The sequence below is a fragment of the Vulpes vulpes genome, chromosome 3, assembly GCF_048418805.1.
Source record: "Vulpes vulpes isolate BD-2025 chromosome 3, VulVul3, whole genome shotgun sequence".
Taxonomy (NCBI): domain Eukaryota; kingdom Metazoa; phylum Chordata; class Mammalia; order Carnivora; family Canidae; genus Vulpes; species Vulpes vulpes.
Genome location: NC_132782.1, coordinates 101,780,560 through 101,796,401, shown reverse-complemented (window position 1 = coordinate 101,796,401; position 15,842 = coordinate 101,780,560). Strand labels below are relative to the sequence as shown.

The following is a 15,842-nucleotide window of genomic DNA, read 5'->3' as shown; positions in this document are numbered from 1 at the left end:
ATGATAACTCTTTCTCAAATAAATCTTTAAAAAAGAACAGCCCCCCGATATCCATTTCCATCCCAACCTAGGTTAATATGAGCACAGAGGGAGATACCCCTTGTACTCCCCCCAGTAGAGAAGGGGGAGCGAAATGTTCCTCGGTTCCTCAGCCAGATAGAAGAGGCACTATGTGATAGCAAGGTTTAGAATCGGACAGGTGCAAGTTCACCACTCCCCCAGATGACTTTGGGCAAGTTCCCAAACATCCTCGAGCTTTCCCCGCCTCTTTTGTAGGTGGGAGAATAGTAGTAACTGCCTTGCAAGTTATTTTTGAAGCTTGAATAAGCTGTCGCATGCCAGGGCTTGGTTTGGTGCCTGGCACCTGATGTGTGCTCAGCAGTGTTAGAGCGACAAGCCTTGGCTTCTCCTTCTGTAGAATGGCAAGGAGAATACCTCCTTCTGGGGTGACTGTATCCAGCGAGTGATACCTGTGACTCACTGAGTGTGTGGTGCCTGGCTCGTGGCCAGCGCTCAGAAAATGCATCCGAGAGGCTGCTTGGGATTTTTGAAGGGCCTCTGGGCAGAAAGAATGAGAAAGATGAACATCAGAGGGGTTCATTTAGGGGACAGGGACAGAGATGTGGCACCAGGTATCAGAACTGGCAGTTTCCCCTTCCCAGACCAGGATATGATACCAGCCTGTGTTGACACCAGCAGCCGTGCTGTGACCTAGTACAGACTCAGTTCTCCCTTCTTGGCATCTGTGTCCTCCCTCCTACCCCGTCACCTCCTCGCTCCTTCCACCTAGAGCTCTTCTTGCTTTGTGGCCCTTCTTGTCCCTCTTTCTCTGTGATTCCTTGTCACCCAGTGGGCCTTTGGCCAGACTTGAGATGGCTATTTGGAGGGGACACGCCCATTCCATATCCATGTGGCTGGGCAGAAGTGGATGGGAAGGGAGCCAGATCTTGTAGTACAAAGCCATACTGCGGTGCTTAAGATAGGACACAGTGGTGGGGATTACGGGGGTTCTGTGGCTTCTTGGATGTGGGTGGTGGAACCAGGAACCCAGGCCATGGGTCTGCAGCCTAATCCCAGCTTCGCCACCCACCAGCTTGGTCACCTTGGGCAAGTCACAAATGGTCAGTTCCCTCACGTGCAAAATGAGAATTAGTAGCGCTGTCCAACTTACAGAGTGCCCATGAGGAATTTTAAGAGTCCGTTTTCATTCTTGAGGCTAACGGGGAGAAATAGGTGCTCATTGCTGGGGAAATGGGGGAAGGGCCAGATATAGCTCTTCTCCAGACTATTACTGGGCCACATGGGAGCCCTGGGGTCGGGGACAACTGAACCAAGCCAGGGGAGGGGAGCCTACTAAACTCCTACTCCTGGAGAGGTTATAGCTGCACGCTTTTTCTTAAAGGGCCAGATAGAAATATTTAGGGAGACCAGATGGACAGTATTGCAATGCTCGTTTCTGCTGTCGTAGCAGGAAAGCAGCTGTAGACAGTACATAAACAAATAGGTGTGACTGTTTTTCTTTTCTTTTTTTTTTTTTAAGATTTTATTTATTCATGAGACACAGAGAGAGGGAGGGAGAAGCAGCTTCCATGCAGGGAGCCCAATGTCGGACTTGATCCCGGGTCTCCAGGATCAGGCCCTGGGCTGAAGGTGGTGCTAAATCACTGAGCCACCTGGGCTGCCCTGTTTTTCAATAAAACTTTATTTACAAAAGCAGATGACACACAAGATTTGGCCCACGGAGGGTCACAGTTTGCCAACCTGCTAGAGTAAGAGCCCTATGGAGGACCATGTCAGCCCCTCCCAGGCCCCAGCCCTGCCTCTGCTGTTCCATCCCACCATCCTCTTCCCTGGGAACTGTTAATAGGCACATTTAGGAGAACCAAAGGGGGGAGGTCTTCCTTCAAATTGCTACTCATGGCCATTGTGTTTCTATAGCAACAGGGGTAGATTTATGGAACCAATTAACATCCTCTGTGGCTTTGGAGGTCCCCTCTGGGGCTAGCTTTGGAACAGTGGATACTCTTTCAGGTTAAGGCATTGGTAATAATCTCTAAACAGAAGCAACATGTTTTGGAACTGATGCAGGGTGTTAGTTGAACAGTACATTTGCTCTGAGCTCAAAAATGGCCAGAGCCTGCATATGTATGGAGAAGCTGAGTTGGGGGGCACCTGCCTTCCTGGGAAGATCCATACCATGCATTGTCTCCAGAGTGACTCTTGGCCTTTCTCCTGACCCCCAGGTGACTTAATCAGTTCTGCTCCAGGTACAAACATAAGGAATCAGAGGCTAAACACTAGAGTATCACAAACTTGCCTCCCCACCCCCCCGGAATTCATTATAAAGATCATAATGCACAGGATGTTTTCCTCTCCAAAATAGGCTGGATGTCTCTCCCTCGAAATTAACTCTGGCTGGGTCTGATTTCTCTTTTGGGCATAGATCTCTGAGCATGTCCTAAAGGCAATGGGATGTATGTAATATCCCACTGATTTTTTCTTCCTGGATAATTATATGATGACATTTCCAGCCCTTAAATAAACCATCACAGCACCCTCTGCTAGAATTTAAACAGGAAGCTGCAACAAAATGTCCATAATCCAGTGGCAGGAGGAAACTTACTTGAAAGGGGAGGGGGGTGTAGTTAGTAACAAAACCTTTGAGAATCATAGAGCGCTTGAGAGTTTTCAAAGTCCTAGGGGGACTCCTAGGACTTTCCCCGCCTCTTTTGTAGGTGGGAGAATAGTAGTAACTGCCTTGCAAGTTATTTTTGAAGAATAGTCTGAAGTCTCTAGTTGGAACATCTCCTATTTCCAGATGGGGAAATGGAGGTCCAGAGAGAAAAGTCTACCTTGAAATTAAGCTCATGGCAAAGGCATGGCATGAAACCGGGGCCCGGATCCCCAAATGTCTGGCCCACTGTCCAAGGGCCAACCTCTTTAGCATGACCACTGAGTCATGTTCCTCTTCTGTGTTTCTTCCCATCTTCTCCAGGATGGCTACTTTTCTCACCGGCCGAAAGAGAAAGTGCGGACAGATAGCAACAATGAGAACTCGGTCCCCAAAGACTTTGAGAACGTGGACAACAGCAACTTCGCACCCAGGACTCAAAAGCAAAAGCACCAGCCCGAGCTGGCAAAGAAGCCCCCAAGTAGACAGAAGGAGCTTTTGAAAAGGAGGCTGGAGCAGGAAGAGAAGGGGAAGGGACAGTCGTTCCCAGGCAAAGGCACCTATGAGGTGTTGCCTCCTGGTGGGAGAGCCGCGGTGAACGGCAGCCGCGGGAAGGATGCCCCGAGACAGCCCCACACCAGGAAGAGCGGGGGCAGCTCCCCCGAGCTCAGGTACGACCAGCCCCCCAAGTGCGACATCTCGGGCAAGGAGGCCATCTCCGCCCTGTCTCGCGCCAAGTCCAAGCACTGCCGCCAGGAGATCGGGGACACCTACTGCCGCCACAAACTCGGGCTGCTGATGCCCAAGAAGGTGACTCGGTTCTGCTCCCTGGAAGGTGAGTTCTAATTCTTCTTCCCGCCGGGTCCCATTTAGCTCCCATTCTCACACCTTCTGAGAATGACCGCCCTCTTTTTCCAAACCCACCCCACCCCCATCAACACACAGGAAGGTTTTTTTCTGGTACTGCCTGAATTCCGAAGTTGTGTGTAAGAAAAACTTGGCAAAATGAAATTCCCTTTTGTTACATCTTTAACCAGTTGCCTCGATGGCAACGGATGAAATACATGGAATCGGGGCCGATGTGGCATTCCAGGTGATCGTATTGATGTGGTTCCTTTTTTCTCGCTCAGCAGACTATTGGGATTGAAATTGACGCAAATGTGTTTGTCTTCAAATATGATTCGAAAGCTTTCTAATTGGTTGCATTGACTTCAGAGGCTCCAAAAAAAACAACCTCCCCATTTTTCCTCCATCGAAAATTCCTTCCTTACTCTCTACTCCCCCCTACCCTCCCCCATCTCTCCCCACTTCCTCCCCTGTCCTGGGCACTGTCCTCTATGCTGAGGGCCAGTGACAAATCCCATCTGTCACTCTGTGATGCCAGGAGAGGTCAGAGCTGTAACAGCAGCGTGCATCAGCACAGTGGGAGGGCCCTCAGAAGGTGAAGGGGACAGTTTTGCACAGGTGAGGTCTTAATCGCATATCTCTGCGTCTGACATCATGCTGTTGACTGGGTTTTGTGCATTTCTTGGCTGTGGGTTTTACCCTCTCCAGTGCCTCCTACAAGAGGGAATATGAGTAGCAGCAGCAGGTAGTTATCAAGAGCTCGCCGTGTGCCAGGCACTGCACAAGGCACTTTGCATTCGATCAGCTCATCTCATCAAGTGCCCTGTGAGGTTGGCACTGTCGTCGTGAGCCAAATTTTTTCTTTCTTTCAGATTTTTAGGATTTGGGTCAGGTAGAGAGTGGCCCTGTGTTGTAAGTGCTGTGGAAAGATACACAGCAGAGCCCTTGCACATACCCCTTTGCACGGGGTGCAAACAACTTTGGCTTCTTACTCACTGTGCATCTGCAATTTTTTGTTTTCAGCCGTGAATGTGTATGTGGACTATGCTCTCTTTTAAATGGAAAGGCTTAAAAAGAAAGGATTCATTTCTCCCGTGCATCTCAGCCCTCGTCTAAGCTGTCCCTGTGGTTCACATTTATATTCTTGATGGCACTTGGCTGATGGAGTAGAGGAATAAATAAGTGGAGGAAGAAGTTTCCAGAATCTTTTGGTAACCAGTGCCTGGCTTGGCAGAGAAGTGTCAGAGGCCTGAATTGAATGCCCTTCCATGAAAGTGATATCAGGCACTCATTATATACCAGGAGTCAATACACTTGTCCTGCAAAGGGCCAGACAATAAATATTTGAGGCTTCGTGAGCCATATAGTCTCCCCAGCCACCCGATGCTGCTGTTGTAGCACAAAAGGAGCCATGCACAATGCATACCCAGTGCACTTGGTTATGTTCTAATGAAACTCACTTGACAAAAGCAGGCAGTGGGCAGGATTTGGCCCGTGGGCCATAGTTTGCTTACCCCTGCTAGATACCAATCCTGTGTCATAGTAAATACAGCACAGTTTGCACCTTTATAGCACATCGAATCCTCACACCAGCCCTAGGAGGTAGGTCGGTTACCAACCCATTGCATTGATGAGGACATTGAGGCTGAGAGGCTTAGGACTTGCTTGGAGGTACACAGTTCATAGGTAGCAGAGCTGGGATCACAGGGCCTGCATCCCTACCCATGGCCTTCCTCTCCTCGGGAGGCAGAAGGTTTCCCTTGATCTCAAGTGGTCCGACCTCAGGGAAGTCCTGCAGCCCATAGGCTGTTTTTGTCTATCCTCAGCATCATTGCAAGGAGAAGGGCAGTGTCACCCGTGGAGGCCAGGGACTCCCACGCACTGCCTGGTCCAGCTGAGACCCCACCAGCGCGGCCGTGCAAGCTCAAGTTTGCTGGGACTTTCCCCGTGGCCTCGACTGTGTCAGCCAAGGTGACACACCCTCCCGGGACCTCTGAGCTGGTTAATAAGATTGGCATTTAAGAGCCATTGCACACCCAGCCTGGCACTGCTTTAATTTGCTGCACGACAGCCTCCCCTTTTGCAATAAATTTACTGTGAATAGACTAATTGCAAAATAACCCTAATTGGGTAGTTATCAATGAACAACTTCCCGTGGAACAAAACGGCTTACAATTAATAGCATTTAAGCCATAAACTATTCTTCTGCAGAAAGCTAAGATGTAATTACACCCCATACGGAGATTGTATTCCCTTTCTGGAAACCATGACACCCGGATTTCCCTCTGCTTAGGAGGGATTGGAGCTTCAGCCCCGTGGTCCTTTTATTTCCTGCTAAATGAGATGGAGGTGGGAGGGGAGGGAGCTATAATATGCGTGTAAATATACACATACGCACGTGCCCAGATGCCTGCACTGGCCTTGTCGTGCCGAACGCCACATCACCCCAACTTCAGCCAGTATGATGCCAGGAGTTGGATGTGATTAGGTGAACCATTCCTCATGCTGGAAAGTCTGAAAAATCCGGAGGGAAGGAAATGAGAGTTTGAATGTTGATTCTTGTAAGGGGCTCCTACTCCTCACACTCTACCCTGACCTTAGCACCACTCAAGGAAAAGGAAGAGTCTAGAACCCCAGGAATCGGTTTGCCACCTGATGTTCCTTGCCCCCTTCACTCCACCTCAGCTGGAAGGACAACACATTTTCACAAGGAAAGGAGGGATCCCTACACCCTCTGCTAACAGCCACCAAGAGAGAGGTGCATTGAGGATGGAGGGTGCTCTATCCCATCAGCTCCCAAACCTGGCCTCAGAGGTTTATTTTTAATCCCACCCTTTGTCACCTCTTAGTCCTCACAGGGTCCCTGTGCTCATTGCAGCTTTCCAACCACCCCTCGTCCTCCCGGCTTCCTCCCCTAGGCAGCCCCACCCCCCACCCCCACAATTGCCTGGGCCTCCTGCCCCTTCCTCAGGCTCCAGAATCATGCCTCCAGTCACTTCAGGTGGACCTCCTCCCGTTTCGTGGAAATGAAACCATGTCGGATGGAAGGCCAAAGGTGGCCTGGGCTGGAAAAAGAGGTTTCCTCCAGCCACTGGGTTTTGAATCCTGGTTGTGACTTGACTAGGCGTGTGACCCTAACCTCCCAGTGTCTCAACTTTCTCATCTGTAGAATGGACACAGACACTCTTAACTTTCCTCATAGGATTGCCGGCTGCAGTGGGAATGTGAATATAAAATGCTTGGTGTGGAGGGGAGGAAGAATGAAGCGGATGTTTGGCTGTTGGCAGTGGTGGTGGCAGCAGTAGTGGTATAAGTGAAGGGGGGGATTGAGAAGAAGCATGAATAGAGGCTGCCTCGATGCAGTTTATGGTTTAAATGCTAAATCCTCGTTGCCCGGCCACATCTCTCTGGCTCCATTTTTCAGATGTGGCCCCTCTGTGGCTCAGGCATTCTCTGACACTCTTTCCAGCCCCTCCACTGTTGCCTGCACCCTGACTTGTCTGGCCACCACCTCTCCCCCCTTCAGATCTCAGCCTCAATGCCACCTCCTCCAGGAAGTCTTCCTGGACCACATCCATCCCAGAAGCTCTCGCCACGGGGATCACACTGACCCTGGTGCAGGGCAGAGGTGGCATTCCTAATAAACGCCTTGCTTGATAAAGACTATTCGGCTTGTAACAGGTGTTCTGTGCCGGGCGCTAGGTAACGCAACTTTTTCTGCCTCATTACGTTTGGAACAATTAAATGCCAGTGGCCCTCGTAGGCCACTAGCCCCCCTCCATCTTGGGTGAGAATGCCCTGAGAAAGGCCCCCCTGGTCCCTCCTGCAGCTCACCCTCTGCTGTGTCAGGTAGGGCCAGTGGAATTGCGCTTCTAGCAGCCTGTGTGTCTGCAGCCTGCATGTTCAGGCGGAGAATGAGCAGGGAAAATGTGAGAAGTTCCAGGGAAAGCAGTCAGCTGGGAGGCAGGGTGGACTGCCACCTGACCAGGGCCTCGGGCCTCAGCAGCTGGGTGATGCAGCGGTTCTCCCATGGGTGATAGGCAAGGGCTAGTTCCTTGCATCAGCCAACCAGCTGGGGTGTTCAGGCACTTGCACGTGAGTGGGAAAGCCGGCTCAAATATTAGGGCTGAAGATGGGCAGAGAGGGGGTTTCGGATAGAAAGGCAACCATTCACGGACGTGACAACTGTCTTTACCCATCAGCCTTTGCAGGAGGCCAGGGGCTCTGGACAAATGGGCTTCTGGATGGAGGTAGCTGGCTGCCCGCTTCAGAGAGTGGCAGATGGTGCTGCCAGCTGCAGAAGGGCTGTCTCCCGTACATCTCCGCACCCTGGGGGTGGTGGGGTGACTACACAGCACGAGTAGCTGGCTTCTAGAAAGCGTGGCTGGCAGCCTGGCTTGGAGGGAATATGCAGGCGTAGATGTCAGCTCGGCCAGTCAGTGCCCTGGGGAGCGTGCCTCAGTTTCCCCACCTGTCAGCCAGAGACCCAGACTCCTCCCAGGTTCTTTGCTATATGTCTCCTGATGAGGGAATGAGAGAGCAGCCCTGGAAAGCTAAAAACCACCACCGTAATGGGGGCGGCGCGGTGAAGCTAAATTGACCCTGGTGCAGCTTTGCCAAGTGGCCGGACCTGGCTTGCTTTCCGAAAGGCCGGGTGTGCAGAGGACCCAGTCAGACCCTTCCTGCTGAGGAAGGCCCAAAGCCCAGTACAGAGGAGGTATCTCGGTAAGGATTCGCTGAATTTGGGCCTGACTTGGGCTTCTCCAGGAGAGGAAAGAGACTGACCTGTGGACCCACTCACTGGTCACCCAGGGGGCCGTGTCCAAACCCAGGGCACTGTGAACGTTTTTCCATAAAGGGCCAGAGAGTAAATAGGCTTTGCAGGCCATCTGGTCTGTGTCTCATACCCAACTCTGCCTGAAAGCTTAAATATATAAAGGACCAGCATGGCAGTATTCCAATAAAACCTTATTTATGGTCACAAAAATGTGAATTTTGCGTAATTTTCATGTGTCAGAAAATGTTACTCTTTTGCTTTTCTATCAATCCTTTAAAAACGTAAAAAGGGGGGCACCTGGGTGGCTTAGTCAGTGAAGCCTCTGCCTTCGGCTGAGGTCATGATCTCAGGGTCCTGAGATCAAGTCCCACGTTGGGCTCCCTGCCCCTGTGCCTTTGAGATCCTGATTTCAGCTCTTTGGATAAATGTCCAGTGAGATCCCACCTCGCACGCATTCGGAGGGCCATTATCAAAAACAATACAAAAGACAACAGGTGTTGGCGCAGATGTGGAGAAATTGGAACCTTTGTGCACGGTTGGTGGGAGTGCAAAAAAAAAAAAAAACGGTGCAGGTACTCTGGAAAACAGTATGGAGGTTTTTCAAAGAGTTAAAAATAGAACTACGGTCTGATTCAGGAATCTCACCTCGGATCCGATTCGGTTTTACAGAAGGCATTGAAACCAGGCGGTCGTGGAGGGCATCCTACAGGGGCTCCGGTGGGGAGGACTTGAGAGAGGACAGAAACTATTGAAATTGGCCAGTGGACCAGATGGCCGTGACCATCAGCTGCTGTTCTGGCCTCAAAGGTTTCTTTGAGGCACAATAACCACTCAAGCCTGATCTTTCGGCAAACGTTTATTGAGCTCCTACTGTGTGCCAGGCAGCAGTGGCCAACAGTCCCTCAGGGCTCCCCCATTGAGAGGTGAGTCCCCAACAGGCCAGTTCCACAATGCCTTGTCCTCCTAAAGCACCGTGGTGTTTATTCCCCCCTCCCAGTCTCGGAATCATAAAGAAAGCCAGCTGCCACCCACAAGGCTTTTTAGAAAGCTAAATATGTAGTTACGGGAAATATCATAAATGCCCCCTTCACCTCCCTCCCACCTCCTTCTCCACCCCCTCTCCCTCCCCCAGGAACATGCTGCCAGCTGTACAGCTCTGCCATTCACTTTAAAACTTGTCATTAGGGTGTGTTTGTTCCCTAACTGCCGCTGCCTGAAAGCAAAGCTGCGAGGTTTAGGTGCAGAAAGAGGCTGCAAACACCAGCCCCTGAAAGAGCACGTTGGAGACCAGAGGATCGTGGTTGGATGGGTGTCTTTCCCTTCTCGTGTGCTCACGATGACATCTACAGCCCAGGGGGTTGGAAGCATGTTTGTGGACCACTGCTAAGAGCAGCTCGGCGGCGCCTGGCTCGCCTGCTTGCCTTTCGTTGGAGGCTGAAGGGAAGCTGGGGAAGGCAGGGAGCATCCTGAGGTTGTGGGCAGCAGGGCCGGGCAGGGCCTGGATGGTGGCCCAGCCCCGGAGTTCACAGATGCCCACCTGCCCCTTAGCCCAATCCGTCCTTCCCACACACAGTGGGTGGAGATGCTGACAGGCCAGCCTGCATCACCAGGAATGTTGCAGGCAATGGGGGATTACTAATAATGCACGCTCCCCTTTTGGTAAGTTGAAGCAGAGTCACGGAGTCGCCTAGCACCTGACACCAGGCTAGACACACAGAAAATATCCGTTGCCTTCTGGGCGAGCGAACCCCTGATATATGTCCTCTTGCTTTCTTGCACCTGAGTGGGCATTTAGGAGACATCCAGGGGTGCCCTTGGAAACTTGTCCTGAGCGTGAACATCTTTCTTCCCCTTAGCATCCTTAAGTATGTTTCATTTGCTTCACTTAACAAATTTGTGTGGAGAAGCTACCCCACACTGGGCATGGTGCTAAGAATTGGGGTGCAGTGAGCAAGAGATGAGATCCGACCTTACAGCGCTCACAGTCCGGGGGTGGGGGGAGTTGCGTGCAGGCAGTGAACAGGAAAATGCAGGATAGTGGCAAACTGCCGTACGCGTGGAGAGGGGAAGAAGCAAGGGACCCAGAGGGGCTGTGTCTGAGTGACCTTATAGAAAGGAATGGACAAAAGGTAATTAGGAAGGGATGTGGTCTCATTATGGAAGCGCATGCTAAGAACGTGAGCTATCCCCAGATGGAATGGTTGCTAGTTTTTGGAGATACTGAGTTCATTCATTCATTCTCTCAACACTTATTCATCGAGCATCCAATGTCTATGCTGGGCAGTAGATTTGGGGGATTCGTTTGGAAGGAAAAAAGAAACAGAATCCCTGTCTTAATGGAGCTTGTCGTGTGTTAAAGCTGGGAGGGTAGATAAATGAATCCAATGATCGCAGCAATAAATATGGAGTCGCAGCCACTTCTGCAGAGACACCTGGTGGCACCTCCGTGGTACTGAGAGATGAAGGGTGGGAGGGGTTAATTAGGAGAAAGGCTGGAGGGTGAACATACCAGGCCTAGGCTGCATTGTGTGCAAAGGCCCTGTGGCAGGAGGAGGTGTAGGGAAGCTGAAGAACTAACAGTACTGCCAGGGAAGCTCTGAGCATCCACAGCCAGATTATAAATCCCAAGACCTTTGGATTAGATGATTCCTGTCTTCTTACCTTGAGTGAGAAGAATGGAACAGAGGTGCATCTCTTGGGAGCAAATTAAAGTCGCCAGAGAGCCAGAGGAAGATCAACCCCAAAGATAGGCAAGGTTCTAGAAAGCTAGGGGTGAGGGCAGGTCCCATATCCTCTCTCCAGAGAATCATGTTCCTTCTACCTTTGGGGACTGATTCAGGTTCTTAGCCCTGGACTCTGGTGGCACAGTGTTGGGGAACCTCACCTCCTGGGGCACCCTTGTTTCTCATGACATCCAAGCCACAGAGGGAAATCCTCTGTGCTTCCAGCGGTGGACAGATTCGTCAGGGCCTGCGCCTTATGTTGTTGCGCTGTCACAAGCTCACACAGGTTGAAAGGAAGCATCTGAACCAAACTGGTCTTGAGAGGTTTGAAAGGTGACCCTGTCTGCTACTGTGTCAGCTGTAAGACGCTCTGACAAAGGCGCCCCATCCGCTGTCAGCCTCATTTCTTACCTAAACAGTGGGTTGGTTGTGAGACGTCCCTCCCTGTCCCTCCGATTGCCAAGTGAAATACTGTCTTCCAGACAAGTTATTTCCCCTACTCAGCCAGCAGCTACTTACCAAGCACCTGTTACAAATCAGCAGTAGATTATTAGGGTTCTGGAAGCCTCCACGGTGGGCAGGGTGGACCTCCTCCCACAGCAGGTCAATTGATGATGCTTTTCTCAGCATCTGTGAGTATTTTGCCCAGAAGCTACCCCAGGATGAGGCCGAGAAGAACAATTCAGAGGGCAGCCTTCTGGCCCCAAGAGCCCATCCTTCCTTTGGATGTAGGTCAGCCACCTGGGGTCCAGAAAGCATATACCTGATGCAGAAAGAGAGCCGTGGCTTTTTGAATGGCCTGTAGATAAAAGCTGTATCCAGGCTCGTCCCCCCCTTTCCACAAACCAACAGAAACCAGCTTGTTTTTTCTCCTGTCTCAAAGTATGTGGCAAAATATCACTTCCTTCTGTGATTCTCTCCCCATCCTCAACCTCCCCAAGTCTCCACGAGGTGCCCAAAGTGCGTACCCAGCCTCCCAGTCATCTTCCCCGTTCCCCACTGGAGCACGCGTCCTATTGCACTGGAATCCTCTGTAGCCCCCACTTAGTCACAAGGCCAAGTCGTGTGTGTGTGTGTGTGTGTGTGTGTGTGTGTGTGTTCGTTCTCTGCTGGCTCTCCAGCCCTTGCACAGAGCCTGCAGCGTGAGAGCTCTCGTGTCTGAGAGCACAGCCCTGCCCTTTCCATGCATGATCTCATCGAACCTTCCCCCCAGCCCTGGAGAAAAGCGTGTTCCCTCTTCCCACTTTACACATGGGAAGACTGAGGCTTGGGGAGGTCCAGTGGCTTGCCCAGTGTCACACGTGCAAGTGGCAAACCCTGGACTCTGACTCATTTCTGCCCGATTTCAAAACCCATATTCTCGCCTCTCTGCTGCGTGGCACCTTCCTCAGTACATGTGCAGTGGGAATGTGTCAAATGACTAATCCAGTTTCTCCAGAGATCAAGGGAAAGGTAGTGGAAATGTTAACACCTTTCTTTCCCTGTTCATTACTCTCCTTCCCTGCAACCAAAAAGAACAGGGCACCGAGGTCTCTGTACAAGAATCTGTTCTTAAATAATAATGCTTAACCTTTACCTAGGGATTGCTAAATGCCAGGGACTATCCTAAGCATTTTAGCCATATTAAATCATTTATTCTCATAACAGCTCTGTAGTCCAGGAAGTTGACGCACAGAGAGGGAGGCAACCGGCCTCAAATCCCTCATGTCCTCAGTGGCAGAGCCAGCCCAGGAGCTCAGAGACTTTATTTAGTTCAAGAGGCAGAGGTGTAACCACTGTGCTTTGCTGCCTATGGTCCCGGCTGCCCTGTGGCCAAAGGAAGGTCTAAGCAGTTTAATTTGCTCCCCGGCTACATCCGTCTGTTGCAAAGAGGTCCACACACTCATGTGACCCACCTGGTTCTACCGAGGGCTGATCCCATCCAAGACCCTCAGGACTTGCCCTCGAAGCCTTCCTGGGTGAAAAATAGCCAGCACCGGTTGCTTGCTATTTCTCTGCCGGTTTCTGGTTGCCGTGGTATATTTGTGTTAGTGTAAAAATGACAAAGCAATAATTTTTCATTGTATCCTTCAGTCACCCATGAGAGATTGGATTTAGGTCACAATTTATTACCCCGTGGAATTGAATCCAATTTTTAACACCATGTCAGCCATTCTGGTATTAGAGCCTTTTAATGGCTGTGAAATTTATACAATGATAAAGTAATTTAAAACATATGTAGGAAGAGCATCAGGCAAATTGATGTGTATAGAACCCTGTGGTAAAAATTGAATAGGAGATAAACATGGAATATGGTGATTGATTAGGGAGCAGTGCTCGCTTTGATAAACTCTTAATGGCGAAATTAGTAAACTAATTTATTCTTCGAAATTTTGAGGAGGGTTTATGTTGCCCTAAATCAGAATCAAGGAGAAGCCACAAAGTGCAAATTAATAGCTCACCTCCTAGCATGACGCAGTTAGAGCGAGAAACCTGTCTGAATAACTGGGAGGCTGCCAGGAGCTGGTCCCTAATGGTGTTTCCAACGGCCCGAGTGAAGGATGGTTAGAAGAAACAGCAATGGGAGGGAAAGCAGGATTTTTTTTTTAATTTTTTAAAGCTAGCTCAAATAATGCAGAAACCATGCTCGTTATAATTTCTTTAATTATTCAAGTGGGACGATGTACATTCTCATTATTTCAAAAACCAGAATACATTGCAGATAAAGGGAAAATCAAACTTGACCAGGCCTCCTCTGAGGAGTGACTGCAACACATTTTTGGTTTTGTTGAGAGCTTTAAATTCGACAGATGCAGAAGTAGAGCTGGTTTTGTGCTGGGAGTGGGGGCGGTGGGTATAAATGACGAGAAACTAATGTGTAGCTCTGGAACTTGCAAAAATATAGAACGTGGTTTCGGCTGGGAAGACTCAAAAATTATAGGAAACTGATGAGTAGTTGTGGAACTTGTTTTCTTAATTCAGACAGGTATCTACATCCCAGACCTGTATCCCTGTCCCGAGACGGAAACCTATGTAATTCCTTTTTTTCCCCCCACAATATGTTTATTTTCCAATTCTCTTTTATTGCCTGTATAATTCCTTGTAATGGCTGGTTGTTACTCTGGAGGATAGCCATGCCATCGTTTAATCATTCCCCTATGAGTGGACATTTACATTGATGCCAGATTTTTGCTATATTGAATGGCTGTTTTCTCACTTCTCCCCCCAAAATGGTGCATAATTAGTACCATTCTAGATGTACTGGAGAAAAGTGAATCTGCTGCTTATGATGGATGCCTCAAGGACATGAGAGCTTAATTTTAATTCTCTAGGGGACCCGAGTTGAGACTGGCTGCTAGGAGCATCCTGAGAAATGTAGTTGGTAGGTTGAAAGGCGGGTCTGCTTTAAATTTTCATAGATGCCATCAAGCTATCCTGCAAAAATGCTGTACCAGTTACAACAGTATGTTCTATCCTGTATTAGTCACAGACAGAATGTTAGGAGCTTCCAGAACATCGTCTCCTCCTATAGGGATCTCCTTCCTTCCCAGGCTCCCTTGTCAGGTTTCAGAGTAGTAACAGGTCTAGTTCCTAAGCTTCTGAGACCCAGCAAGTCTTTTCCACCACCGAGGATAATGGTTCACACACTTGAGGTCCTTAGACTCCCAGGCCCGCCCCCAGGGATGCTGATCCAGATCAGGGATGGCCCCTGGAAGTTGCCTTTCTAACAGCTGCTCCTGCTCCCCTAGAACCACACCTTGAGAAGCATTGACCTGAAGAATGCCCCATACTCTCCAATTCCGCCCTTTCTCCCGGGCATTGGTTCTGAATAGGGATGATTATGCTCCTTCCCAGGGGACATTTGGCCATGTCTGTAGACATGGGTTGTCATAAAATGCACAGGGATGCTACTGGCATCTAGTGAGTAGAGGCCAGGGCTGCCAGACATCCCAATGCACAGAACAAGCCCCATGATATTTCCAGGTTAGAACGTTGATAGTCTTTCTGTTGAGAAAGCCCGCTGTCACCCGAGCCAGGGTGCTGTGTCTGAGATGGGGTCATCTGCCTTCCTCTTCGTGCCCTTATCTCATCCGTGTGGCCAGTTCCCATTCGGCATAGACATGCCGCATCCCCAGGCTCATTCCTGGCCTTGGCACACGTCCACCTCACCCCTGTGTCCTTCTCAGCCCTGCTGATCCCTCTCCCACTAAACATCCCTCCCACCCAGCCTAAAGAGCCATTAGACACCACCTACTGATCTCAGCCTGCCACCAGGCCAGGGGAGCTGCACCTGGAATTGTGCTCCGTAGTGAGCTGTAGTCCATCCACTTGGGTTTGATTTCTGGCTGGCCACTTGCCAGCTGGGTGGCCTTGAGCAAGTGGCTTCACCTCCCTGTGTAACATTTTTAATCCATAAAGTGGGGATGATGGACATCGAAGTTAGCCCAGGACTGTCCCCATTTCTGACTCATGTCCCCGATATAATTACTAATGGCGCTTTTTTTTTTTTTTTTTTGTCTCAAGAAATTTCCCAGTGCGGGTGATAAACTGTATGGTCACCTTCATGATAATAATAGTTCTGACTTTGTACGTTTCTTACGAGGACCGAATGAGATTATGTGAGGCATTAACACACAGGCTGGCTCTAGAAAGTTGTCAGTAAGAGTGAGCTCTTCTGTTCTGGATAAATACCCACCCTCCAAAATTGAAAGCGCATCTCAAGGAGATATTTGCGCATCCATATTCATAGCAGCGTTATGTACGAGAGCCGTAGAGTAGAAGCAAACCAGATGTCCAGTGATGGAAGACGAGGTAACCAAATATGGTAAATCCATACTGTGGAACA

General features: G+C 50.0%; 1 protein-coding gene across 1 annotated transcript in view; it reads left to right on the top strand.

The window, feature by feature from the left end:
• Positions 1 to 15,842, top strand: part of XYLT1 (xylosyltransferase 1) — a 303,984-nt gene that overhangs the window by 168,342 nt on the left and 119,800 nt on the right. The window contains exon 3 of the mRNA XM_072753776.1: positions 2,996 to 3,506. Within this exon, the coding sequence (XP_072609877.1) occupies positions 2,996 to 3,506 (511 nt within the window). The remainder of the gene's footprint in view (positions 1 to 2,995; positions 3,507 to 15,842) is intronic.